The sequence below is a fragment of the Garra rufa genome, chromosome 2, assembly GCF_049309525.1.
Source record: "Garra rufa chromosome 2, GarRuf1.0, whole genome shotgun sequence".
Lineage (NCBI taxonomy): Eukaryota > Metazoa > Chordata > Actinopteri > Cypriniformes > Cyprinidae > Garra > Garra rufa.
In genome coordinates this window covers 4,902,435-4,929,892 of record NC_133362.1, presented here as the reverse complement: position 1 = coordinate 4,929,892, position 27,458 = coordinate 4,902,435, and the positions used below count along the sequence as shown (strand labels likewise).

Sequence of the window (27,458 nt, the reverse complement as noted above, 5' to 3'; positions counted from 1 at the left end):
GAAATAACGTCAATTTATTGCAACAGTAAAATTAGATTTTGGCTAGCAAACAAGTTCACACAGGCAACACAGGGTCACAAGTTCACACAGGCAACACAGGGTCACAAGTTAACACAGAAGTCAACACAGGCAAATTCAAAGAATCATAGACTGAAGCTACCTTAATGCCAAAGTGTAAAAAGGCGCTAGTACATATACCAGTGTGGTTGAATAGCTCGCTGTGACTGCATCTGCTATAATACTATGTGCAGTCTATTACATATAGGTTAAAATCCTGTGTCAAGCTTTTTAGCTATTTCATTTTTGCAATCAAATATTAGCAGACACCCATTATATAAAGGTGCTACACAATGTGTTATTTGTAGGCCTAAATATTTAAATATATTTGTAAATTAAAGTAGTACATAAGGCAAGGTAAAAGGTTAGTAAGGTAAAAGCACACTCCGAAAATTGATCTAAGTTTGTAATTAGAGGGATTTCTCATTAAAAAAAAAAGAAAAAAACATACCTTGGGCCTAATTGGTACCACAGTGAGTAATGGTGAAAAAAAGACAACGTTTTCCTTAAAAAATTACAAGATATCTTTACAAAGACATGCATGAAGCTTAAATATATAGTGGACTAAGCATCATAGTAGTTTTCATTGTGCCCACCTTAAGAAATGCTTTTTTTTTTTCATTCAAGAGAAGCTTGTGTTGACTGCTTGCATGCGTTTTGTGGCACTGTATACAATTAAGCCTATCTTTAAACAAAAGTGAATTTAGTGATTTTTTTACACAATTGGGGCTAACTAAACATTGCCAAATGTGTCAGGGAATTAACAAATCACTGAATTGGTTAAAATCATAATTTGCATAAAATTTGTTTTTCCTTTTTTTATTTGACTTTAAAGCTGAAAGTGGGCTTAATGGGTACATTTACCCCAGCATTTACATGCAGCTTGTTGTCTATATAAAAGGCTATATTTTATATATTGTTTACTTAAAAAAAAAACAGCTATCGAACCCAAATCACAATTTAACACGTTTACAAAGTAACATTTATAAGCAGACTAGAATTTATGTTACATTTCATTCGCTACAATCAAGAAATCAAGTCTAATGTTTCCAAAGTATTTATAGTAGAAAAACGGCAAAAACAACCTGAAATAATGTCAAGTTTTATATTAATCAAATGAGACATAAGCTTGTCTATTAAGAAAATGTATCATGTTTTTACTATAGTAAATATAGTTTAACAATAGCGTTTTCTAATTAAACCACAGTAGCCTCACATTTACAATTGTCTGTGACTCCATGAAATGTACTTTAACATCATAAACCATAACATGTAATAAACTTTCACTACAATATTCATTTTCATAACAGTAAACACAGGTCACAAGTTAACACGAGCACTTGATTCAGCCAGCTGCATATCACGCCGAGAGTAAAATTCTGATTTGTTTGCTACAATCAGTAGCTAGATTAAAGCCGCTCGTTAGCTCAGTGCGTTCATTGCTGTCACTTCGCAATGCGACTATTTTTAGCGCGTGTTCGAAACCCGTGCCAAACAGACCAATAATTTGTCATCTTTACAAGAATATCAAAAACATCTAATGAGCAAGTGTGCGTTTATTAGACAGCTTAATATCACGTCAATTTGTGCTTTCAGAATCGGCGAATCTGCAGCGTTCGGTCCATCACATCTGGCGCTGAGGACCTGAACCAGGAAGTTGGTCACCAGATAACACGGTAACCAGTTAAACCGTAACACCTGACCACTGTTGTCAGTGATATAAGTATTTGAAATGAACATGATTTCTTAATGTCATTAATGTGACATGTCAGGGCCATTTTATGATTAACTGAAATACATTTCTTACATACGGTTCCTGTAGCATTTTAATAAAATACACAAACCTTTCTTGGCTAAAACTTTCATCGCTCCACTCCTCATTCAGAGTCCAGATCTCGCTTTTGTTACATTTCTGTACTTTCCCCTTGTCCATCATACTGTACAACAGTTTCTTGATGGTTTGTTTTGACTGTCCCAGCTCTCTGGAGATATGAAGAGCTTTTAAACCTCCTGACCTCATCAGCAGATCCTCCACTTGTTTCTCCTGAGTTTTTTCTGTCGTCGTCTGAGACTTTTTCTCTGGTTTGGGGGTCAGTTTGAGCTCACTCTTCTTCTCCATAAGGTCCCAAATAGGAGGCAATTCGTCAGTTTTGAACAGCTGGTTTGATTTCTCTAGGATGTACAGATGTTTGTTCACAGTGCGTTTATCTAGTTTTAATTTATTAGAAATGATCAACGCATTGCTTCTGCCATTTCGTCTCAAGAAGTCACAGATCTTTCTCTCCATTTCAGTGTCGGAAGACATTTTGCTTCAGTCCGAAAGGTTTTTAATAGAGCCCAGATGCTGTCAGACTGTTGTCTTCTACCTTCTCTGGTCGGTCTAGAGACCAAAGTCTCAGAGTTCCGCGTCGGTATTTAAACCAGCCTTCTTTAGCTTTCTGTTTTGATTCAATCTCGCTTTCCTGAGTTTCCTCAGCTATAGCTGGACTTCTAGACCCGCCCAGCTCTAGGTTTCGAATCGTCACCTTCATAAAATTATTACGTAGTACATAACACACCATTACAGAAAAATAAAAATACATTGTAGCACACATCCTATAGCCTTAAGTACAAAAAAACCATTAAAATGCTGGATCTTAAGTGATTTGGATGCATTTAATTTAACATATCGCTACTACTTACAGCCGTGGCCTAATGGTTAGAGAGTCGGACTTGTAACTCAAAGGTTGCAGGTTCGAGTCTCAGGTCCGGCAGGGATTGTAGGTGGGGGGAGTGAATGTACAGCACTCTCTCCACCCTCAATACCACGACTGAGGTGAGTCCCTTGAGCAAGGCACCGATCCCCCAACTGCTCCCCGGGCAGTGTGTTCACTACTGTGTGTGTGCACTTGGATGGGTTAAATGCAGAGCACAAATTCCTAGTATGGGTCACCATACTTGGCCTCACTTTCACCTCCTTTCCTACTTACTACACTGAAGTTATAAATAAATCAAATTTTGTAGTACGTTCTACAAGAAAATTATATTCAGTCTTTCTACTACTTTCATCCTTAATTAAATGTTACTTTTTTGAGCTTTAACATTAATATTATAAAAATGACCATTTTAACTTTTTTTTTTCCCCTCTCTGTTTTTCAGCATTCTCACTTTCTGGAATAAACTGATCATGTCTTAGACCTTTTTTGACCTTTTTTTTTTTTTTTTTAGATGTGTGACAAAAAGTAAAGTGCTTTTAAAGGTTCTTTACAGCAATGTCACAGAAGAACCATTTTTTGGTTCCACAAAGAACCATTCAGTCAAAGGTTCTTTAAAGAACCATCTCTTTCCTACCTTTTTATAATCTGACGAATCTTCTTTCACCACAAAGAACCTTTTGTGAAACAAATAGGTTCTGCCAATGTTAAATGTTTTTTATGGAACCATTTAAACAAAAAGGTTCTTCTATGGCATCTTGAAACACTTAGAGAGTTTACACTGCAAAAAAAAAGAAAAAAAAGAGAAGCAGCTTTTCTAACTTAGACTTTTTTTCTGGTTTCCAACCAAAATATCTAAAAATTCTTAAATCAAGAAGGATTATCTAGACAAGTAAAAATTATTTTCTTGTTTTCAGAAAAGTGTAAGTGAGTTTTTTCTTAGAACAAGCAAAATAATCTGCCAATGGGGTAAGCAAAAAAAAATCTTATTACAAACAGAAAACAAGAATATTTTTCTTCATCCAGTGGGAGATTATTTTGCTTTTTCAAGCAAAAACGCACTTCATTTTGACTTGTTTTTTTCTTAAAACAAGACAATAATTTTTACTTATCTAGAACATCTTTCTTTTTTTTAAGAATTTGTAGATATTTTGGCTGGAAACAAGACAAAAAAAATCTAAGAAAAGCATTTTTGCAGTGCATGTGGAACTATTACAGAAGGTTCAAATACTCACTGATGTTTCAGAAGGAAAAAACATGCATTAAGAGCCTGGGGTGAAAACTTTTGAACAGAAAGGAGATGTGTACATTTTTCTTTTTTTAAATTTCATACTGCCCTTCAGAGGAAAAATTTACCCTGATCTACAAATACAAAAAGATTTTACTAAGCGTTAGTGAGAGTTTGAAGCTTCTGTAATAGTTGCATATTACTGAGTCCCTCAGTTGTCCTCAGTGTGAAAAGATGGATCTCAAAATCATACAGTCATTGTTGGAAATACACAAAAATGCTGAAAAACAAAAGAATTTGTGAAACCTGAAGGATTTTTCCGAAGAACAGCGGGGAGTTTAACTGTTCAGGACAAACAAGGAACTCATGAATAATTATCACTAAACAAAAAACAAACATCATCAATTATCAGGTAACAACACAGTATTAAGAATCAAGTGTATGTAAACTTTTGAACAGGGTCATTTTTATAAATTCAACTATTTTATCTTGTGGACTTATAACTTCTTCAATGTGAAATATCTTATTCAGGTCAGTACTAATTAAAAAAATAACATGCATTATGTATGATCCCTCTTATTTTGGTAAAATAATTAACATTTTGTAGATTCTGAAAAGGGGGTGTAAACTTTTGACCTCAACTGTATGTATATGTATATATATATATATATATATATATATATATAGTTTGTTTTGATTATTATTATTTTTTACAAGAACATTCTAATAATATAAAATCAGATGTGAGCAAATAAAAAAAACCCTTCAAAGCACAGACAGCAAAAAGAGATATTGGATACAAGGTTAAAAGCTCATGATTTATTGTTACAAAATATTATGCAGTACAGACAGGCTCACAATGAAGACAGCTAACGGATTCACCTTCTATTCCCAAAGAAATTCATGTAAATAGAAACCGAGTGAATCAGCAATGTGGTTCTTGACATGATAGTTCATGTAAACATACAGACTGAATTACAGTAACACAACAGCATGATCAGAGAGAAGTGTTAGACACAAGATAAAATGACTTTTATACTTTTTTGCACTTATTTCTTTTGTTCTACAGAACATAGCAGACATTCTGCTACATATTTTCCAGAAAAATGGCTAAAATGACAAGTAAATGACGGAGTAAATGACAAAACTTGCATTTTCTTACTTCCCCTTCGTAGTCGTTTTTAGAATTGCACATTTGCCATGTGAAGTTGGTCTATAGAAGGATCTGCTAAATGCTTCACCTTAATATTATAAAGGCATATAAAAGATGAGATCTCATTAAATTGTCCTGTTGTCTTTATCTGCATTCAGGATGTTAGTATATCGGTCCAGCTCTTTGATCAGCTCTGAGGCGTCTGGTCTCTGTTCAGGACTGGGACTCAACATCTGGTCTATAAGCTTGTGCTATTTCAACAGCCGTGAAAAATGAGACAGCGTGTTAAATAACAGTCAGAGAAAGTGATAATATTTAAATAGATTAATAACTGATTTGCAGATTTGAACCAAAGAAAAGCATGCTCAAGTTCAACATTTTCACAATGAAATTACACTCACCTCAAAGCTAAATTTCTTAGAGAACTGTGGTGGAAAATCTCTCATTCTTATATCATCCCAAATCTAGAAATCAGGCACAAAGTAAAATAAAAAATCTATATTATTCATACACTTTATGCATAATTATTTGTACACTGATAAAATATTTTGATACTCAGTATTCTTTGTTTTATTTTAGTACAAATATCTAAATATTTAAAAATATAGATACATTTACTTGAGAAGCCAAATAAGTCTTATTTTATGAATAAAAAAGAAAAATATTGTTTTTGCTATAAACAAACAAGAAAAAGTTTTCCCTTTAAATGAACTTTTAAATAAAGATATTTGCAGACATTTGTTCCTGCTTTAAGAATAAAAGCACTTAATTTTAGCATTATGTATATTAAAATGTAATATTATAGTATTAAATGTTGTTTTCTAGTACAAATCTAGTACTAATCATTCTAAAATATAGATACATTTACTTAAGAAGCAAAATAAGTCTTATTTTATGAAAAATGTAGAAAAATATTGTTTTTGCTATAAAAAGAAAAAGAATCCGTTGTTTTTCATTTTAATTAGCTTTTATATAAAGATATTTGCAGATATTTGTTCCTGTTTTAAAGCATAAAAATGTAATATTATAGTATGTAATTGATCGTTTTTCAGAAAATAAAACTCAAGTCATTTTGGTTCTCAAGTAAATGAATGTTTAGATGTTCGTACTAGAATGCCAAAAAAGAACTAAGAAAATCATTCTCTGTAGTGCAACATCAGACACATACAAATACACATTAAACTTCATATTCAAGATGAACACATAGATTGTACAAGTATATAAAGAACTAAAAGAGGAATCAAACCTTTTTCCTTTCATGCGCTGTGAAGAGATTCCAGAGGAGTTCAAAATAAATGAGACCCAGAGCGTATATATCCACCTTTTTGTCATAGGATGTTTGATTCGCCTAAATATTCAGTTTGGAATAAAGATATCTTCAGCATTATACTTACATAAAACAAACGTATATATATTACAATCTCATAGTAACTTCAGTCAGATAGATTCTTAGTTACTTTGCAAATGCATATTCTGCACAATCCTACCGTGTATGTTTTATTAATGTGCATGAACATAAATGAATTTAAATGAAATATGCAAAACATTACAGTTAAGTCAAATGGGCTGTGAACAGTGTTTCATGCTGATTTTAACATCACCTGTTCTGGGCTCATGTAAATACGAGTTCCTGTCCTTTTAGTCCGTTCCAGCAGTTGCTCGTCGTTGTCATTTTCTGCTGCTGTGACTAGGCCGAAGTCTCCAACCTTTACCGTTCCCTCGCTGCTGAACATTATGTTCAAAGGCTGAAACAAAGAAACAGAAAAGAGCAATTAGAAAAGTATGCAAATCAGGGCCTGTATTTACAAAACATTTTTATCTTACCACTAAAAGTTCTCCTGAATAGCAGTAAAAGTTTTTAGCTAAGAGTCAGCGTGCATACTAATTATGCACACAGTGATTGGCTGATAGGGGAGATGTCATATTCAAATAAAGGTTTAAAAATAAAAATGTTGCCACATTCAAATAAAGATTTTTTAAATGCACTCCAAGTGTCATTAATTAAACAAGCAGGGATTGAAATTAACTTTTGTTACCAGCCATTCATAACTTCTACTAGCCAAAATAACCCCACAGGAATAAACCAACAGCTTGAGGCTGTTTAAAAGCATATTAAAAATATAAGTTTTTTTTTTTTTTTTTAAATATAATATATAATTAAAATGTAATATTGTAGTATTTAACTGATAGTTTTTTCAAAAAATAAAACTTAATTGTATCATTTTAGTTCTCAATTATATGTACCTTGACTAAAAAATGACAAAAATACTATGAAAATCAATCTGAACGAGCAGGGATTGAAATTAACTTTTTTTTTTACTCCACAGCCAATTTGGCTACAACATATTTATGTTACCAGCCATTCATAACATAAGACAAAAAAACAAAAAAAAAACAAAAAAAAACAAAACACAGAAATAAACCACAGCTTGAGGCTGTTTAAAAGCATATTAAAATATTAACATTTTTAATATTATATATAATTTAAAATTATATAATTTTCATAACTTCTACTAGCCAAAACAAAAAAAAACACAGAAATAAACCAATAGCTTGAGGCTGTTTAAAAGCACTAAATCCTAATGGAATATACTCCCAAAACACACTACAGAAAAACTTTTTTTATTGGTTTTAATGGTTAAAAGTCAGTGTTTTGTTTTTTTTCAAATGGCATTTGTAGTATAAAAAATTAGAATGCACACAACAAAAATGACTAAACTTAAACTAAAAAAAATGATATATAACTATAATAGTGCATTATACTGGAATAACACTGATTCATATTTACTCCTTTAATTTGAAAATACTGAGGAAGATATGAATTGCTCTAATTTAAGAACTTTTTAGGTCGTAATTTGTGAAACAGCAAAGAATTTTAAATTCAATGAGGGTTAAATTAACCATAAATGTACACATCCACACAGATGGCAGATGACAAAGAGACATTAATGTTTGAATTGAAACCTACAGCCTGCAAGAATTTACTTTTCTTACTTAGATTATTCGTCTTGTTTCCTGCCGAAACATCTCAAAATTCATAAATCAATAAGGATTTTCTAGAAGAGTAAAAATTATCTTGTTTTCAGAGAAAACATGTCAAAACTAAGTGCATTTTAGCTTGAAATGAGCAAAGCAAAATAATCTGCCAATGGGGTAAGAGAAATAATCTAGTTTTCTGTTTGAAATAAGATTTTTTTGCTTACCCCATTGGCAGATTATTTCGCTTGTTCTAAGCAAAAACTTAATTTTGACTTGTTTTTTTCTGAGAACAAGACCATTTTAACTCGTCTAGAAAATACTTCTTGATTAAAGAATGTTTAGATATTTTGGCAGGAAACAAGACAAAACATCTAAGCAAGAAAAGCCTTTTTTGCAGTGCGTAACACTGAAATGGCAGGAAGAGGAAGTAAAATGACGTATTTGCAGTTAGTAAAAGAGTTCACATGTTCTACTAAGATTATAAGTGCTCCAGAGGAAACATAAAATCATTCAAAAATGCATTGCAAGTGGCCAATTTAATTCAAATGCTTATTTTAGTGAGCTGCCCACCTTTAGGTCTCTGTGGATCAAATCCTTGGAGTGAATGTACTCCACAGCTTTCAGCAGCTGCTTGTTGATTTTTGCTGCCTCCGTCCTCCTCTCTGGGCACTGAACATCTGAAGAGTTTTTATGTTTAATCCAGGCATGAAGCGTGTCTCCCTCACAAAACTCCATCTGAATGTAAAGGAACTTGCACGGCCCACTGCCGGAGCTAAAGGCAACAGACAGAGACTAATTTAACAAAGAAACTAGTCCAAATTTAGAGTTTGTTTTAGAAGGAGTTGTTTTTAGTGAATTACTCTGAGAAGCTGTAGCTCTCTGAAGAATCGTGTCTGTACGCTGTTTCCTCGACCCAGCATGAGTAGTAGCGGACGATGTTGGCGTTATTAAACTTAGCCAAAGCACCGACCTCACGACGAGCTTTTCTAGGAAAATACAGTACATATTATGACATTATATTATGTGCATTGCTGTTTATTGTCTTTTTAAGCTGTGGCCTAGACTTTTTTGGACATCATAGGCATACAACCAATAGAAAATTGCAGGTATTAGGATGATGCTACCTATACGACACATATCAAGTTTTTGCAATTATCAAATTACATTAATTATTAAAGGTGAGCCACTGCAGGTGAATAGGGTACAAAAAATAACTCATAGTTATCACTTTACTTACTTACACTGATATTTTTTGTATCACAAGTTTTCTAAAATGTTAGGTTTTAATATGCAAATGAGGCATTGTTTAACGAAATATGCACTAATTTGCATACATTTCTTGTACAAAAAATATAAACACTGGATGAAGTCAGTTTCACAATTCTGCCCTACAAAGCAAAAAGGCAGTAACTACGCCGAGTGCAGAACTGAGAAAAATGACTTTAAAGTTATACTGTCATTCTGCCTGTTATCCAATGTTAAAACCGTCCCTTGAGGATGCCGCGAAATCACACACATTTGAGATAAGATATTTTGTCACATGACAAAGGATGCCTTGAATGTCATGAAAATGTTAATAACTCATTATTGACCAAAAATGCAGTTACTGCCTTTTTGCTTTGTAGGGCAGAATTCTTGTTGAATTTTTCTGACTGTTAGTCAAATGTTTTTACAGAATTAATTTGGTTATCTTATTTTGTCAATCCAAAATTCATAAATTTTTTTATATTATTCAGGAGAAAAAAATGTATAAAAATCAATCAAATAATTTTACTTCTGTAAAATCCATCAGGATATAGACGGGAATGAATATGTAGAGTTTGGTGAGTGTAAGTGCTACTGAAGTGGAGATTTATAGCTCAGTGTAGGAGAAAAAAACTCATTTTGAGAAAACAGCCTTTAAAAATATGGATTGTAATTGAAATCTATTGACACAAATAGATAAAGCGCTATAAAAGAAACATTTAACAGTGTCTTCTTTCCAGTAGTCTGAAATAACACTATGAAAAACCAAAAAGCCCAAAAAAACAGTTTCTCTTAAAAACAAAGACGATACAACAACTTAATCGACTTACTTTGTACTCTTTACTATCTTCACAGCATAATATGTGTCATCATATATTTGTCTTGCTTTAAAAACACGGCCGAAGCCACCTTTGCCAATTGGATTTATTGAGTCAAAGTCTTCTAAAAACCTACAAAGATGAGAATAAGAGCTTCAAAACAATGGATTTCAAAAGCTATGGTGATTGACACAAAGTGAACGGATTATGATTAACCTTGACTTTGCAGCTTGGTTTGAAGTTTGACTTCCAGATGGCTTTGCTGGTTTTTGTACATTCATGTTAGTACCAACCTGTGGAAGAAAATATTAGAAAATAGCAAATTAAAGAAAAGTTTTTTTTCTTGCATTTGGAGAATAAAAACATCCTATTTATATTTTTACACAACTTTGAATTTCTTTTTATGGAAGCCAATTTCTGCCAGATAAATCCTTATAATGACATAAAATTACATTTTATGTGCTTAATGTTGATATTTTATTAAAAGCCAAAATTATGGCATGAAAAGAATGTAAGATAAAAAGGTCAATATTATTTTATTAAAAGGTTACGATTATGACATAGAATACCAGTCAAAAGTTTGGACATTGTTTTTCATGATTTAACTCAAAGTATTTTTTTTGGCAAATATTAATTATTTAAAAAAAACCCAATACAATATTTTATTACATTTTATTTTTAGTTAAGAAAAACTGAAGTTAAGAATTTTTTCTAATTCTTACTTTCAGTTTTTCTTAAAAACAAACTGAGAATCATTCCTTGGCACAACTTCTATTTAAAAAAAATTTAAATAAATAAATAAAATAAAACATGAAAAAGCCAGAATTGTAAGATAAAAAGTCAATATTATTATATTAAAAGGTTACGATTATGACATTCACTACCAGTCAAAAGTTCGGACACACTTGACTTAAATGTTTTTTATGATCTAAAAAGTCAAAAAGTAGTTTTTTTGTCAAATATTAATTATTTTAAAAAAACAATACAAATTATATTATTGTATTGTATTGTTTTTAAGAAAAACGGAAGAATTTTTTTGCCATGGAAAAAAAAACTAAAAGAGAATCATTCCTTGGCACAATTTCTATTTGAAAATAAAATAAAACAAAACAAAACAAAAATATATTGTATTGTTTTTTTTTTCTTTAAATAAATAATACAGGTCCTTTTCAAAAAATTAGCATATTGTGATAAAGTTCATTATTTTCTGTAATGTAATGTAATTTTGGGTTTTCATGAGCTGTATGCCAAAATCATCAATATTAAAACAATAAAAGGCTAGAACTACTTCAGTTGTGTGTAATGAATCTAAAATATATGAAAGTCTAATGTTTATCAGTACATTACAGAAAATAATGAACTTTATCACAATATGCTAATTTTTTGAGAAGGACCTGTATTTGACTAAAAAACTACCTTTTGAGTTTTTAGATCATAAAAAAAAAACACTAAGTCAAGTGTGTCGAAACTTTTGACTGGTAGTGTAAAAAGGTCTATATTATGGTACTAAAAGGGTAAAATTATGGCATAATAAATAATCTACAAACATGATTTGTCATGTCATAATTAAGCCATAAATTTGTCTCATATATAGATTTTATCATCTAATAATTATACCTTTTATCTTTTTAAATCCAAAAAAATTACTTGTCATAATTATGATTTTTCTTATGTAGCTGAAATGAGCTTTCCTTTGCAATCTAATTTTACAAATTTTGTTTTTTTGCATTTGTCTATTAATTTTGCAACCCTTACTTCATGGAGGATACTAATAAAGAAAAATAAAACACATCCCAAAATCCACCTACGTATATATTTCACTTTGTATATTTCATTTGTCACAGCAAATGTAACTCATTTGACAGATAACTTTGTTTTACTTTACAGTTCAGCTAATACCATTTACACTAATTTCCTTCCCCATTACAGACAAATAATGTTGGAATACCTCTTTACTCCAGACCTGGCCATTTGGTGACAGATTAAAATTTGGTGCTAATCTAAAAGAAAAAAATAAGCAAGTTATTTTGCATCATTATCGATTCAAAAATGAGTAAATATAAATAATTGTAAATAAAAACAGTAAACTGTAAAAGCTTACTTTATTTTCTGCTTCACATCCAGTGGACTCTGCAACACAGACTGAATTTATAAGTTCAAATATATATAAGATGGAGAGCCTCTAATATATAGCCTGTAAAACCGTCTGTGAATAGAATTTGTGAATATTTCAAAGTCAAAAGTTACCAATAACGCAGACTTGACTTACGGGACTTATGGCCATAGGAGAACTGACAGCAGATGAGTCTTTAAAGACAATGGAAGAACTTGAGCTGGGAGTTTCAGGTGAGCTTTTTGAGGAGTGTTGTTCATCCGGAGAATTACTATGAAACAGATAAACAATTAACTACAATGTATCTCTATATCATACGTTATATGCTCAGCATGCATGATAGAGTGATGCATTTTTTAAAGACATATTTGTCATTTAGTTCATTTAAACTTACGATGCCTCTTGAGCTTGTGAAGAGCTGTCATCTCCAGAACTCTGTTTATTCAAACATACACATGCATTAATAAACACAACATTATTAACATCTAGACTTATAAGCATATCTCTATTTCTGAATTGTCCTGCCTGTGTGGTCCAGCCAGATTGCTCATTAATTTCACTCCAAGCGTGCTGAGCAGCACGTTGCTTCGCCTCTTTTGCGCTCTTTCCTTGTCCTTCAGGGTATTCCTTCCCATTGATGACAACTTTATATACAAACCTGAAACAGAAAATTTCAGTTTTTAACTCAAGTGAATCTGCCAACTCAAATGAGTTATGGCCGGTTCAAGACTTACTCAGGGTTGTGAGGAGGGCCTCGCCTTTCCAATAATTTAAAATCAAGCACACTTTTAAGTTTCTGGCAGTAGTTATTGAGACATGCTATGTAGTTGCTGTCAGGCGTGGAGCTTCGAGATTCATCAGCAATACTGGAACTGCCACGGTCCAGGCTAGCACTTAAACACACAAGACAAGATGTCAAAATGAGCTCAACATGTGCAGAATGTACAGTATGGTGAAAGAACCAATTAAAGGAATAAGTTAAACAAATATGGAGAAATGTAGCATTTGCTCACCAGTGGATTCTCTGCAGTGAATGGGTGCCGTCAGAATGAGAGTCCAAACTCTTGACAAAAGCATCACAATAATCCACACCACTTTAGTGCATCAGTTTACATCTTGTGAAACAAAAAGGCTGTCAAAAGTAAAAAGTTTGGACCCACTTGACAATATTTCTTATGATCTAAAAACTCAGAAAGTATTTTTTTAGTCAAATATTAATAAAGAAAAATAAAATTTATTGTATTGTATTGTATTGTTATTAAGAAAAACTGAAGTTAAGAATTTTTTCCCATGGAAAAAAATAATTCTTACATTTCAGTTCTTCTTAAAAACAAACTGAGAATCATTTCTATTTGAAAATAAAATAAAATATAGTTTTTTTTTAAATAATTAATATTTGACTAAAAAACTACTTTTTGAGTTTTTAGATCATGAAAAAAACACTAAGTCAAGTGTGTCCAAACCTTTGACTGGTAGTGCAAAAAAGTCTATATTATGGTACTAAAAGGGTAAAATTATGGCATAAGAATAACCTACAAAAATGTTTGTAGGAAACCAAAATTTTATTTAAACGTTTTTAACCTCAAACCATACGAGTCCATAATCCATAATACTGCTTCCTCCAGCAAAAAAGTCATCTGCACAGATTAAGCACTGAGCCAAAACAGTTCTAAACAAATATATGGGTGGATTTTGATGTAAGAGGACAGCAGTGGATGGACTTGTTCACTGGAGGAAACAGTATTATAGATTATGTATTTTAGCCAGAAGTGATGGTGGATTTGTTTCATACAAACATGCGGCTTTTGGCTTCTCAAGACATAAATTGATGGACTGGAGTGGTGTGGATTATTGTGATGTTTTTATCAGCCGTTTGGACTCTCATTCTGACGGCACCCATTCACTGCAGAGGATGCATTGGTGAGCAAGTGATGCAATGCTACAGTTCTCCAAATCTGATGAAGAAACAAACTCATCTAAACACATTTTCAATTATATTTCAGATAATAGATGTATAAATATATATTTTTTAATATAATTATTATTATTATGTGTGTTTACTTCTTTTAAGAGATGAATCTGAAGTCAGTTACTCTCACAATGTTGTTTATCATTTACCTGCGATATGCAACCCCCATTGACCTCTGTGCTCTTTTGCTGTTCTCATCGAAGACCTTAAATGCAAAATAAAAAGTCAAACAAAACTCATTTAATTCTAAATTATAGCGTTAGTTAGGGCAAGTAGAATGCAAATGCTGTGTTACCTCTGTATTCTGTGTTTTGTTTATCTCTTCATAAACCCGGGCTGCCGCTGCTTCTTTAGCATCCTTCTTATTTTTTCCATAAGCCTCAGGATACTCTTTATCACCACAAACATACTTACAGACATAGGTACACAATCTGCAAAACAGATAAAAGAGAAAATCAGGTTTTATTTCCTGCTATGGTCTGCAAAGTTTAATTTAAGAAGAAAACTTTTCTATCTTTTCTCAGCAGGACATTGTGCATCAGAAGGCATGTGAGCTAGGGTTTAAAATACTCACTGAGTAGTGCTTCCTGGATCCATTACAGTGGACTCACGAGCCTTGAATGTTAACCTATTCTTCTGTGAATATTCATTGAGCCAACAAATATAATTCGGCTGAGATGTCATATTGTTGGGAGTGTTTTGAACAGGTGACATTGTCCGCTGTTAAAGACATATTCATTAATTTAAAAAAATATATGAAACTTGGTAATTGGTAAATAAATTAATATGAAATTTGGTAATACTTTACAGTAAGTTCCCATTAGTAATGCATTAATAAATACTGTAACAAAACTGTTGCTCACTGTTAATGTTCACTACCTTTCACTCATTGTTGGTTAACATTATTCACTCAAATCCATTAAATTATATTGACAGATACAACATTTGATTCAATAAAGTATTAAATGTAGAAATTAATACTAAGATAAATAAATTCTTTATAAGTATTTCACATTTAGATTTTTTTTTAAATGCATGTACATTTATATGAATATGCTTTGCATTATAGCACTTTTTAATCAAGTTAGAGAGTAAATTTGACATTGATCTCTCTTCTGACTGTCGATATCAGTCACTCTCTCAATATTTTTCCTTTTATTGAAAGTTGTGAAACCACTATTATGGAGTTTTTCTTTTGCTATTTGAGCAAATGGGAATGCAAAAAATACATATGTGGTAGTCTCCCATTCCCTGCTTTTGGATTTTACCCAACTATGATGACTTCCGCTATGAGAAACCCGGAAATGTGAGAAAGGTCCATTGTTAGAACTAATGCATTATCACAAAATTAACAAAAATAATAGCGTACACATATTTATATCAAAATTACTCACAAAATATTTATTGTATAGCAATTTTAGGTTTTCAAAATATTTTTAAATGAATTAACATTTTAAACAATTTAATTACTATTTTGGGTATTTTTATTAATATTTCATATTTTAATTAAAAATATTCCAAACCTATAAATGCCTTGGAATATTAAATATTATATATGTGTGTATTTTCTGCAACAATATTATTATACAGAACATGTATATATAATATGTATTTTTAAATAATATTTTATAATATTTCACATTATTTTATATAGAGCACTAACAAAAATTTTTCTCTTCTGCTCACCAAGCCTGCATTTCTTTGATTCCAAAGTACAGCAAAATAAATAAATAAATAAATTTTCTTGTTTAAAATTCTATTTAAATATATTTTAAAATGTAATTTACTGTGAATTCAAAGCTGAATTTTTTGCATCATTACAAAATGTAATGCATATTTCAAAATGTTACTGTTTTTGCTGTACTTGAGATCAAATAAATGCATACATATTAAAATATTAAAAGTCGTAGTGTAGTGTACACACACACAAACAGTAAACTATATTTGTAAAATATATATATAACATATTTGTACTTACAGGTTCAATATTTTTAGTGTTTTTTAATCCATTAAGAGCGTTGCTGGCAGCATTTAGCTTTGCTTCCTTCTTTGTTTTCCCAATGCCATCAGGATACCGCTCTCCATTAACAATAGCCGTCATCGTGAACCTATTAACACAAATTTGATTAAAAACAAGTTAACAACAATGGTTTAATAGTCATTTACTTTAATTCATTTGCACAAACCACAGACTTGACTGAATTCTCTATTATGAATGATAGTTCCTTACGTTTTATTGTGACTCGGTCCATCTGTGGATCCTTCCTCATACTCCACAGTGCACTGTGTCTTCTGCTGGTACTCATTCAACAGAGAAATATAATTCCCTGACAGAGACTCCATTGCACAGTTAAAAAAAGAACTAAAATAGCAGACAGAGACAGAAGTTGACTGAGTCTTTACGTTGATCAGCACGTGAACGCCACGCAGAACGTCAGATCTTCATCGGACAAACACTAAAAGACGCATTACCGTGTTTTTAAATCAACTTAACACGGTACTAACAGTGTCCCTTCACACTGACATCGATCTAAGACACAAATATACTTTCATTTCTTCGTATCTTTTAGATCGATAAGTTTCGATTTCCGGAATTCAACGTCATCGCTAAACATTGGATTGACCAATCAAATCGCGTGTTGATAGGTCACACCTAGCTGAAACCTTCTAGAATAATTTTATTAATTTATTTTTAATTTAGATATTACTTTACGACATTAGGCTTATTAAAATATTAGCTTCTAGGTTTTTAATGTATATTCTGTAAATATGAAATTTCGGAAGTAAAGATAAAGATAACTAAACATAATATAGTAAAGATAAAAGTAACTAGATATAGATATATATATAAAATTTACTCGACCTAATTCTGTAATACCAAGATTTTTAATGTTTTTTAAAGAAATCTCTTTTGCTCACCAAGCCTGCATTTATTTGATCCAAAAATACAGCAAAAGCTGTAATATTGTGAAATATTTTTACTATTTAAAATAACTGCTTTCTATTAAAATATATTTTATTCCTGTGATCAAACCTACATTTTCAGCATCATTACTCCAGTCTTTAGTGTCACATGATCCTTCAGAAATCATTCTAATATACTGATTTGCTGCTCAAGAAACTTGTATTACTATTAGTATCAATATTTTAAACAGTCGAGTACTTCACTTTAGTTTTTTCAGGATTTTAGATGAATAGAAAGATCCAAAGATCAGCATTTATCTGAAATAAAATGCTTTTGTAAGATTATACACTAACCCATTTAAAAGCTTGGGAGTCAATATAATTTAAAAAATAATAATTTTAAATACAATTATTAATTTGATCTCAAATTAATAATTTTATATAGCAAAGATGCTTTAAATTGATCAAAAGTGATACAAAAATATTTCTATTTCAGATAAATTCTGTTCTTCTGAAATTTCTATTCCTCAGAGAAACCTGAAAAATTCTACTCAGCTGTTTTCAACATAATAATAATAATAATAATAATAATAATAATAATAATAATAATAATAATAATAATAAATGTTTTTTGAGCAGCAAATCAGAATATTAGAATGATTTCTGAAGGATCATGTGACACTAAAGTCTGAAGTCATGATGCTAAAATTCAACTTCGAAACCACAGGAATAAATTACATTTCAGTACAATATATTCAAATAGAAAGCATTAATTTAAATAGTAAAACAATTTCAAAATTGTACTGTTTTTGCTGTGCTTTAGATCAAATAAATGTAGGCTTGGTGAGCAGAAGAGACTTCTTTAAAAAACATTAAAAATCTTGGTAGCGTAAGTAAAAAAACACTTTTTGACTTTTTAGATACGTTTTAGGCTAACTAGAGAAAGTAATACATTATTGTTCATCTACTAATATCACAGTGCACCCCACACCACAATGAAATAATCAATAAAAAGTAATTAAATTAGTTACTATGCAATCACAACGTTGGTGACTGGCTGAGATTTAGAACAATTGAAGTGATGCAACATGGTCAATAATGATATAAAACAATTATACACATAATTATAATCAAAATATCAATGAAACATTTAATGAATGAATAAATGAATACGAAAAAATAAATATTAAACACAGCTATGCAAAAAACGTCAAAAGCAAATTAAAAACTAAAAAGAGTTCCAGATTATCGCAGGTTGCTCTAGTCGTCGTGGTCTGCTGCCGTGTCTCCAGGACAGTTTGAGCTCAAATCATCGTCATCTGTTGAACAAAAACATTTTAGTTTATTTATTATCTGTGACCCTGGACCACAAAACCAGTCTTAAGTAGCATGGGTATATTTGTAGCAATAGCCAAAAATACATTGTATGGGTCAAAATTATTGTTATTTGATGCCAAAAATTATGGCATATTAAGAAAAGATCATGTTCCATGAAGATATTTTGTATAATTTCCTACTGCAAATATATCAAAACTTAATTTTAATAGGCATTTCTAAGAAATTGGACAATTTAAAGGCAATTTTCTTAATATTTAGATTTTTTGGCACCCTCAGATTCCAGATTTTCAAATAGTTGCATCTCACCAAAACATTATCCTATCCTAACAAACCATACATCAATTACATCTTATTTATTCAGATTTCAGATGATGGATAATTTAAAAACTGACCCTTATGACTGGTTCTGTGGTCCAGGGTCACATTTAAAGTATCTGCTCAAACAGCATTTATACATTAAAACATCTCACCATTATATGCCGTCCCACACCATATGCAGTAATAATGAACTCCTCGCAGATACGAGGTGAGAAACTGCAGCTTGTCTAAAGGCTGTAAAGAAAAGACGACAACACGGTGCTTTAAAAAAAATACAGAAAAAAAACAGTAATATTGTAAAATGTTATTACAATACAAAATAATGTTTTTTATTTTAATATACCTTAAAATATAATTTATTTCTGTGATGCAAAGCTGAATTTTCATCAGCTGTTACTCCAGTCTTAAATGTTACATGATCCTTCAGAAATCATTCCAAATTACTGATTTATTATTAGAATTATCAATGTTGGAAACAGTTATTTTTGGAACCTGTGATTCTTTTTTTTTCAGGTTAAAAATAACAGCATTTATTCAAAATATAAATCTTTTCTAACCATGTAAATCTATTCTATCTCTTTGTATCAATTTAACACATCCTTGGTGAATAAAAGTGTTAATTTCTTAAAAAAAAAAATTATATATATATATATATATATATATATATATATATATAAATAAATGACCTTTTGAATATATATATATATATAAATTAAACTTTTGAACAGTATTGTATATTGTTAGAAAACCTTTCTATTTTAAATAAATACTGTTCTTTTTGACCTTTTATTGATCAAAGAATCCTGAAATAATCTGATTTTTGAAGGATCATCTGACACTGAAGACTGGAGCAATGATTCTGAAAATTTAACTTTAATGACAGATATAAATTCAATTTTAATGTATTTTAATATAGAAAAGCATTATTTTACATTGTAATAATTAGGGCTGTCAACTGATTAATCACGATTAATCACATCCGAAATAAAAGTTTATGTTTACACACTAAATGTGTGTTTACTGTGAATATTTATTATGTATATATAAATGCACACACATACATGTATAGATTTTAAAAATATTAATATGTATGAATAGCTATACTTCTATTTAACTTAGACTATATATAGAATTATAAATATGTTCTATATAAATCTAAAAAAATTCTTGAATATACATGTATGTTTGTGTATTTATATACACATAATAAATATACACAGTAAACACACATTTAGCATGTAAACATGAACTTTTATTTTGGATGTGATTAATCATGATTAATCATTTGACAGCCCTAGTAATAATACTTCATTACTTTCTGTGTTTCAAATGAACACATTAGAAACTTCTTAAAAATATTAAAAATCTTACTGATCCCAAACTTTTGAGCAGTAGTACACACACACACACACACACACACACACACACACACACACACACACACACACACACACACACACACACACACACACACACACACACACACACACACACACAATTAATTGCTTATGTAATGATTTATAAAATTAATTGTAGTAAAAATGACAGCATGGCAGGCATTTTCAACAAAAATTGTACTGGTGATCGCATTTGTCAAGCTCAAACATTCAAGCCTGTGATCAAAGTTATTGCGCAACAAACATTAAAACAAACCGCTCCCCTCCAAAGCAGCTTGTTAGTAATAAACTCACTGTTAGTTCCTCCTCCTCGTCATCACTTCCCTCTGATTTGGTTTCCTCCTCCAGAAGCTCTGCCTCTTCATCTTTCTCCACTTCAGGCCAGTACCAGCTGTCTCTGGGAACGGTGATGCCCTAAAAGAAGAACCATGAGTGAATCGTGAGATCTCTTGAGATTTTTGGTTTTGTGAACTGCAGAAAAGCCTCTGTTCTGTTGATGCATGTATTTTTAGATTCAGATTTAACCCTAAAATAAGATAAAGTCTTACTGACCTTCTGGCTGTCGAGCTGCTCACAAGCTCTCTGGCTCTTCCTCAGGTCGCCCTGTATTTGACGCTCTTCTCTTTCGGTTCTCTTACGCACTCTGTAATAAACAAGTTACTCAACACTTTAAGAAGAAGCTTTAAGCCTGACATCTGAAGAAATAGTTAAGAAAAAAAAAGTATTTGCATTTGTGCGTGTTTTTTTTTAAGGTTGCATCAGGATTTTGTATCACATATAGTATGATATAGTGAAAATATGGAGGAAAAAAAGCTCAAGAAACTCAAAACTGAGCAAAAGTATGCAAGATGGTGCATATGCTGATATACAAAAAGTGATGAAATTCTGATGCTTGCGATAAAAATCAATGAGATCTTTACATAAAATGCTATAAATAAAAGTCATCACTCTATTTCTCCAATAATATGTCGCAGTTTCATGATCAAAACAAATAATGCAAAATATCAAATATTATGCATAAGCTTTATAGGGTTAAAAACACGAGCTTCGAGAGGTTCATACCTAAAATCCTCTAATGATCTCTTTTCCACCTGTTGTTTCATTTGCACTTTTCTCCGGTAATTCTGTAGCTCCTCGTCTGCTTTCCTCTTCTTGAGCTCTTCCATCCCAATGCCACCTCTGTCTGAAAACAGCATGTGCAAACCTTACCATTTCTGAACAGTGTCTTACATAATCAACAACACTCGCTGTTAAGAATCAGAAAAGAACCTGTTTTGATGTTCAGAGGAACCGGCTCGACTCGTCCAGCACCTGCAGCGGGAGAAAACTCTATTTATTTTCATTCACACAAGACTAAAGTACTTTGTTTTTTGGTGCATTTTTGTTTTTAAAAAGCAAACAGTCCATTTAAAAGTCTCAACCACTGACCTGCTTTTCCCAGTCCTTGTCCTGCTTTATATCCCATCTTCTGAAGTAACGCAAAGCCTTTATTTTGGCTGCTTATGGAGCTCTGCAGAGCAACATCCCGACTCTCACGCTCCTGCTCTTTGTAGGTCTTCTGGCGGTTCTGTGCGTTTTTCTCTTTCTGTAGAGCCTCCTTTTTTATGGCTTCCTTTGCACGCTTCACCATCGGGACACCAGGACGAACATCTGGGCTGATAATGTGTAAAGACAATCAAAACAATTCAACAAAACAGCTACAGCACGCAAGTCACGAATCTGCAAAATGACCAAAAACAGGGGGTTTTACAAAATGCATTTTGTTTTTTATTTAGTACTGACAGAATAAGATATGCCACATTAAAAAATGTTTACATATAGTCCACGAGAGAAAATAATAGTTGAATTTATGAAAAAAAATGACCCTGTTCAAAAGTTTGATTCTCCATTCTGTGCTGTTACTTGAATGATTTTTTTAATTTTTTGTTTAGTCCCTTGTTTGTCCTGAACAGTTAAACTGCTTCTTTGGTTTTCCAGCATTTTTATGTATTTGAATTCTTTCCAACAATGACTGTATGATTTTGAGATGCATCTTTTCACACTGAGGGACTCATATGCAACTATTACAGGAGGTTCAAACGCTCAATAATGCTTCAGAAGGAAAAACCAAGCATTAAAAGTCAGGGGGTGAAAACTTTTGAACAGTATTAAATTTTTCTTATTTTGCCTAAATATCACATTTTTTAATTTAGTACTGCCCTTTAGAAGATACTTACATGTTTCCCAGAAGACAAAAGAAGTGAAATGTACCCTGATCTTCAAATCTCCCTGCTACATTTCTACCCTGATCTACCTTGAAATTAAAAGAAAATTCCTTCCCTGGCTCTTGATACATTGTGTTTTCTTCTGAAGCTTCAGTGAGCATTTGAACCTTGAATCTCAAAACCATACAGTCACTGTTGGAAAGTAGGGATGTGACGAGATTTGGTGGCAGGAGATCTCGCGAGATCCAATGTGATAATGTGACGATATCAATCGTCAACTGCCATTATAAAAAAAGTATTTGTCACTGAATCATTCACTAAGGAGATTCCAATAGTCTTTATAAATTGAGACACTGACTCCTTCGTCATTGATTTTTTTTATTTTGTTCAAATTAATATCTTTTTTAAAGACTTAAGCAATGCCGATTTTGTCAGAACCACTAGTAAATTACATTATTTTGTTTAGATTTCTAATCTTTGTTTTCTCCAGAATCGTGAGAGAACAGTGATTCTCAGTTTATCCAGAATCATGCAGCTGTAGTTCACATGTGGTTTATTACTGCATATAATTAATTACAATTGAAGTTTAATTTAATAAACTACAAGTTGATACATTCAGTTGAATAAAATACTATTTTTCCCTGTATATTTTAAAATTGAGGATTTCTTTAAAAAAAGTTTAAAAGTCTTGTCTCGTCACATCACTATTGGAAAGGGTTCAAATACACAGAAATGCTGGAAAACCAAAGAATTTGTGGGCCTGGAAGAAAAAATGAACAGTTTAACTGTTCAGGACAAACAAGGGACTCATGAACAACTATCACTAAACAAACAAACAAAAAAAAAGGTTAATGAAGATAATTCAGGTAACAACACAGTATTAACAATTAAGTGTTTGTAAAATTTTGAACAGGCTAATTTTTATAAATTCAACTATAATTTTCTCTTGTGGACTATTTGTAAACGACTTTTATGTGAAATATCTTATTCAGGTCAGTACTAAATAAAAATAAACATGCATTTTGTATGATCCCTCTTAATTTGATAAAGTAATTAACAATTTGCAGATTCTGCAATGTGTATGTGAACTTTTGAAGTGTTAAATAAAGGTTATCAGAGTACATCTTACAGGAAAACACCATTTCAGTGTTTCTTTGTAACTATCTGTAAAATTTACTAGCGGAACTTTATTTACTAGTGAAAATTGCTTCAAGGACCAGCATAAACCAGCAAAGGATGCACACTATTATTCGGAGTAGTTTTGATTAATTCCGTTAGAAATTAATGATCTAAAACCCTAAATTACATAATCCACTCATTTAAAAACACATAAAATGTTTGTTTGCCCATAAATACAAATGTTCCTCCGTGTTTATCTCTAATGCACTAGCAAACACTCACTCTGACAGCGACAGAACAGGATATTATTTCACAAAACGACGTGATTTTAACTCACATTTGGTTCAGGAAAGCATCAGACATGTAATCATCTTCATCCTCGGCCATTTTTGCAATTAACCAACGACTGAGACGAATTTATAACTGTAATAGAAATGAAATTCCCTGGATCTGGATCACTTTTGCTGTTCCTTCCAGTACATATGTCCGACTGGAACGCAGCGGAGAGTTAGTTTGGTTCCTATTTAGACTGTTGCTGTGAGCAGCTTTTGAGAACACACCAAAAAATAAAAATAACGCATTTACCAAAATTTAAATATAAATAATGTTGTATTATTTTCGTTTTATAAAAAAGAGAAGAAAGCAGGTAGGCTACTTTAAGGGAGAAAATGCCGTGAGACTCTTAATGTGAAATCTGCTTTTAATCGCAGCAACATTTACAATAATACATTACTATTTAAAATATTATGGTGTAAATCCACTAATAACATTTAATAAATCATATATCTTTGTGGTGCTTTTTCTAGATTTGTTAATTAGACCTCCTTTTTTCCAACAGTCATTCCATTTTAGATGAGAGAGACTCTTAATATGAAATCAAAATGTACAAAAATATTTAATTGCAATAAATTATATAGTCTATGAAAAGTGTATTTTAACAATACTTCTACCAATAGTAAAATAATTTATTTAAAGATTAGGCTGCTATTGAGCACTGATAACAACAAAATAATAATAATAAAGTGTGCTGTTTGTTTACAATGCAACTCAATGAAGAAGAGACACAATCTTTGTTTGAATAAATATACCTTTATTTTCAAGAAAAACAACTATTGTACATTTTCACAAATTGGGTATTTGCATTTCTTTATTCTAGTGACTGTATAACAATACATTGGCTTTGTAAACTTCCACAACAACTTATATCATCTAATATAACATTAAATATAGAATCTTTTTAATATAAGTTTGTCATATTGCTATAGAGAATTACTTGAAGCAGAAGTATTCATTATATAAACAAAACAAAATATTTTTTCTTCCACATGCAGCGTAGGAGAATTTAGATACACCCATTCTTATTCTTTATTAAATAAATTAGTAATAATATTAGTAATAGTAAATCAGTTTCAGTTTTTAGGATCAGATGACAGTTTGACGTTTGCAAAGTATAGTTTTGTTTAAAAATCTCACTAAATCTGAATTCTGAATCTCTCAAGTCTGCTTTATGATACCGAAACAAGAAAATGATAGCAGTAGTTAATAAGTTCAAGAGATTTGTTGAATAAAACCTGCTGAAGCTCACATTCACAGTTGATAATGTAACAGACACACAGTCTACTAAAAGACCGGGTTAAAATGCAAAAGGCAGAACAGCCGAAAAATTACAACAGAATTGCATAATGCCTCAAATGGCACAAATTTCAACATAATTAATAATTAAAGAAAAACATCATGTGCAAATAATGTTAAACTCAGTGAGGAAAAAACGTCAGATTAAATCAGATTAAAGATATAGCTCAGCCAAAAAGGTACAACTTGCTCAAATTTTTCTTACCATCTGGTCATCCAAGATGTAGATGAGTTTGTTTCCTCATCAGAACTGATTTAGAGAAATGCAGCATTTCATCACTTGCTCAAAAATGGATCCTCTGGAGTGAATGGGTGCCGTCAGAATAAGAGTCCAAACAGCTGATAAAAACATCTAGACCAGTCTATAATTCACAATAGTGCTTCCACCAGAAAAAAATCCATCTACTGTTGTCTCTCAGATCAAAATCCAGCCATTTGTTTAGAGCTGTTTTAGACTGTTTTGGATTGTAAACGGTGCTTGATCTGTGCAGATTTCTCTCCTGATTCAGATCAGATCCTTTTTTTACCGGAGAAAGTGTTATGCATTCTCAAGATGTCACAATTTTTCTCAATTTGTAAAAACACTATAACCAGGCTAAAAACTAAAAAACTAAATCTTTCAGAAAGCACACCCTTTCCCTATAAACTATAAACGCTATTCCCCTGCTTTAACACATTAAGTCAGATTTGGTGAACTGTTACTGCAAAACACAAATCCCTACATTTCTCAGTGCTTTCACCATGTGGTCATTTAGAAAGCATTCAACATTGTTCACTCAAATCTGCAAAGTTTGAGCTCAATTATCACACAATTACCCAAGTGGAAACACTACACTCTTAAAAATAAAGGTGCTTAAAAGGTTCTTCACAGCGATGCCACAGAAGAACCACTTTTTGGTTCCACAAAGAACAATTCAGTCAAGAGTTCCTCAAAGAACCATCTCTTTCTTACCTTTTTATAATCTGAAGAACTTCTTTCACCCCAAAGAACATTTTGTACAACAGAAAGGTTCTTAATGGAACCATTTAGGCAAAAAGGTTTTTCTATGGCATTGTGAAGCACCTTTATTTTTAAGCGTATCAATATATGAAGCCTAATATTTCACCTACACTCTTCAAAATAAAGGTGCTTTAAAAGGTTCTTCACAGGAATGCGATTGAAGAACCATTTTTTGTTCCCCAAAGAACCATTCAGTCAAAAGTTCTTCAAAGAACCAACTCTTTCTTACCTTTTTATGATCTGAAGAACCTTCTTTCACCACAAAGAAGCTTTTGTGAAACAGAAAGGTTCTTCAGATGCAAAAGGTTCCTTATGAATCCATTTAGACCAAAAGGTTCAAAGGCCAAAGTCAGCTTACATAAACTTCAAGCATATTTACTACACATTTCTATTAGACTTTTTGTAAATTTGCCAGTGAATCTTGACTTTCACCAATGAAGGGATTATAGATCAACTAATGATAAAGCAGTTCTCTGAAATAGTCCAAAAGTACATCTCACGAACGTTTAATTGGAAAGCATATACACTCTTAAAAATAAAGGTGCTTTAAAAGGTTCTTCACAGAAAAGACATAGAAGAACCATTTTTGGTTCCACAAAGAACCATTCAGTCAAAGGTTCTGCAAAGAATCATCTCTCTCTTACCTTTTTATAATCTGAACAACCTTATTTCACCACAAAGAAGCTTTTGTGAAACAGAAAGGTTCTTCAGATGTTAAAGGCTCTTTATGGAACCATTTAGACAAAAAAGGTTCTTCTATGGCATCATGAAGCACCTTTATTTTTAAGAGCGTATCTATATATGAAGCCTAATATTTCACCTACACTTATAAAAATAAAGGTGCTTTAAAAGGTTCTTCACAGAAAAGCCATAGAAGAACCATTTTTGGTTCCACAAAGAACCATTCAGTCAAAAGTTCTTCAAAGAACCATCTCTTTCTTACCTTTTTATAATCTGAAGAACCTTATTTCGCCACAAAGAACTTTTTGTGGAACAGAAAGGTTCTTCAGATGTTAAAGGTTCTTCTATGGCATCATGAAGCACCTTTATTTTTAAAAGTGTAAAAAGTGATAAAAGGGCCAAAGTCAGCTTGAATAAACTTTAAGCATATTTTGTCAGTTTCTATTAGACTTTTTGTAAATTTGCCAGTGAATCTTCACTTTCACTATTGAAGGGATTATAGATCAACTAATGATAAAGCAGTTCTCTGAAATTCTGCAAAAGTACATCTCACGAACCTTTAATTGGAAAGCATATATACACTTTAAAAGGTTCTTCACAGAAAAGCCAT

General features: G+C 31.6%; 3 protein-coding genes across 3 annotated transcripts in view; all 3 read right to left on the bottom strand.

The window, feature by feature from the left end:
• Window positions 1-2,477, bottom strand: part of LOC141325813 (interferon-induced, double-stranded RNA-activated protein kinase-like) — a 24,487-nt gene extending 22,010 nt beyond the window's left edge. Inside the window, exon 1 of the mRNA XM_073834543.1 lies at window positions 1,902-2,477. Coding sequence (XP_073690644.1) covers window positions 1,902-2,362 — 461 coding nt within the window. The 5' untranslated portion in view covers window positions 2,363-2,477. The remainder of the gene's footprint in view (window positions 1-1,901) is intronic.
• A 2,779-nt stretch (window positions 2,478-5,256) lies between these two features.
• Window positions 5,257-16,874, bottom strand: eif2ak2 (eukaryotic translation initiation factor 2-alpha kinase 2). Its single transcript, XM_073834802.1, has 19 exons — window positions 16,486-16,874; window positions 16,234-16,363; window positions 14,830-14,975; window positions 14,551-14,686; window positions 14,405-14,460; window positions 13,021-13,179; window positions 12,812-12,944; window positions 12,681-12,721; window positions 12,443-12,557; window positions 12,275-12,315; window positions 12,122-12,173; window positions 10,390-10,466; window positions 10,186-10,305; window positions 8,971-9,096; window positions 8,681-8,882; window positions 6,733-6,876; window positions 6,378-6,479; window positions 5,533-5,595; window positions 5,257-5,382 (listed from the first exon to the last, which is right to left on the bottom strand). Exons 1-19 carry the CDS (start codon window positions 16,596-16,598, stop codon window positions 5,257-5,259), a joined length of 2,082 nt encoding a protein of 693 aa, XP_073690903.1. The 5' UTR covers window positions 16,599-16,874.
• A 1,409-nt stretch (window positions 16,875-18,283) lies between these two features.
• gpatch11 (G patch domain containing 11) lies at window positions 18,284-24,009 on the bottom strand. The gene is made up of 8 exons (XM_073833645.1): window positions 23,873-24,009; window positions 21,641-21,867; window positions 21,482-21,523; window positions 21,275-21,395; window positions 20,765-20,855; window positions 20,507-20,626; window positions 18,968-19,049; window positions 18,284-18,478 (listed from the first exon to the last, which is right to left on the bottom strand). Exons 1-8 carry the CDS (start codon window positions 23,920-23,922, stop codon window positions 18,420-18,422), a joined length of 792 nt encoding a protein of 263 aa, XP_073689746.1. The 5' UTR covers window positions 23,923-24,009; the 3' UTR covers window positions 18,284-18,419.
• Between the last annotated feature and the right edge of the window lie 3,449 nt (window positions 24,010-27,458).

Coding starts and splice junctions, on each gene's coding strand:
- eif2ak2 (XM_073834802.1), bottom strand. CDS start 16,598: ATGGAGTCTCTGTCAGGGAATTATATTTCTCTGTTGAATGAGTACCAG. Junction 13,180..14,404: donor ATGGGGGTTGCATATCGCAG/GTAAATGATAAA, acceptor TGTGTGTTTAAG/TGCTAGCCTGGACCGTGGCA. Junction 12,174..12,274: donor GATGTGAAGCAGAAAATAAA/GTAAGCTTTTAC, acceptor TTTTTCTTTTAG/ATTAGCACCAAATTTTAATC.
- gpatch11 (XM_073833645.1), bottom strand. CDS start 23,922: ATGGCCGAGGATGAAGATGATTACATGTCTGATGCTTTCCTGAACCAA. Junction 21,868..23,872: donor GATGCTTTCCTGAACCAAAT/GTGAGTTAAAAT, acceptor ACACATTATCAG/CCCAGATGTTCGTCCTGGTG. Junction 20,627..20,764: donor AGCAGCTCGACAGCCAGAAG/GTCAGTAAGACT, acceptor TTCTTCTTTTAG/GGCATCACCGTTCCCAGAGA.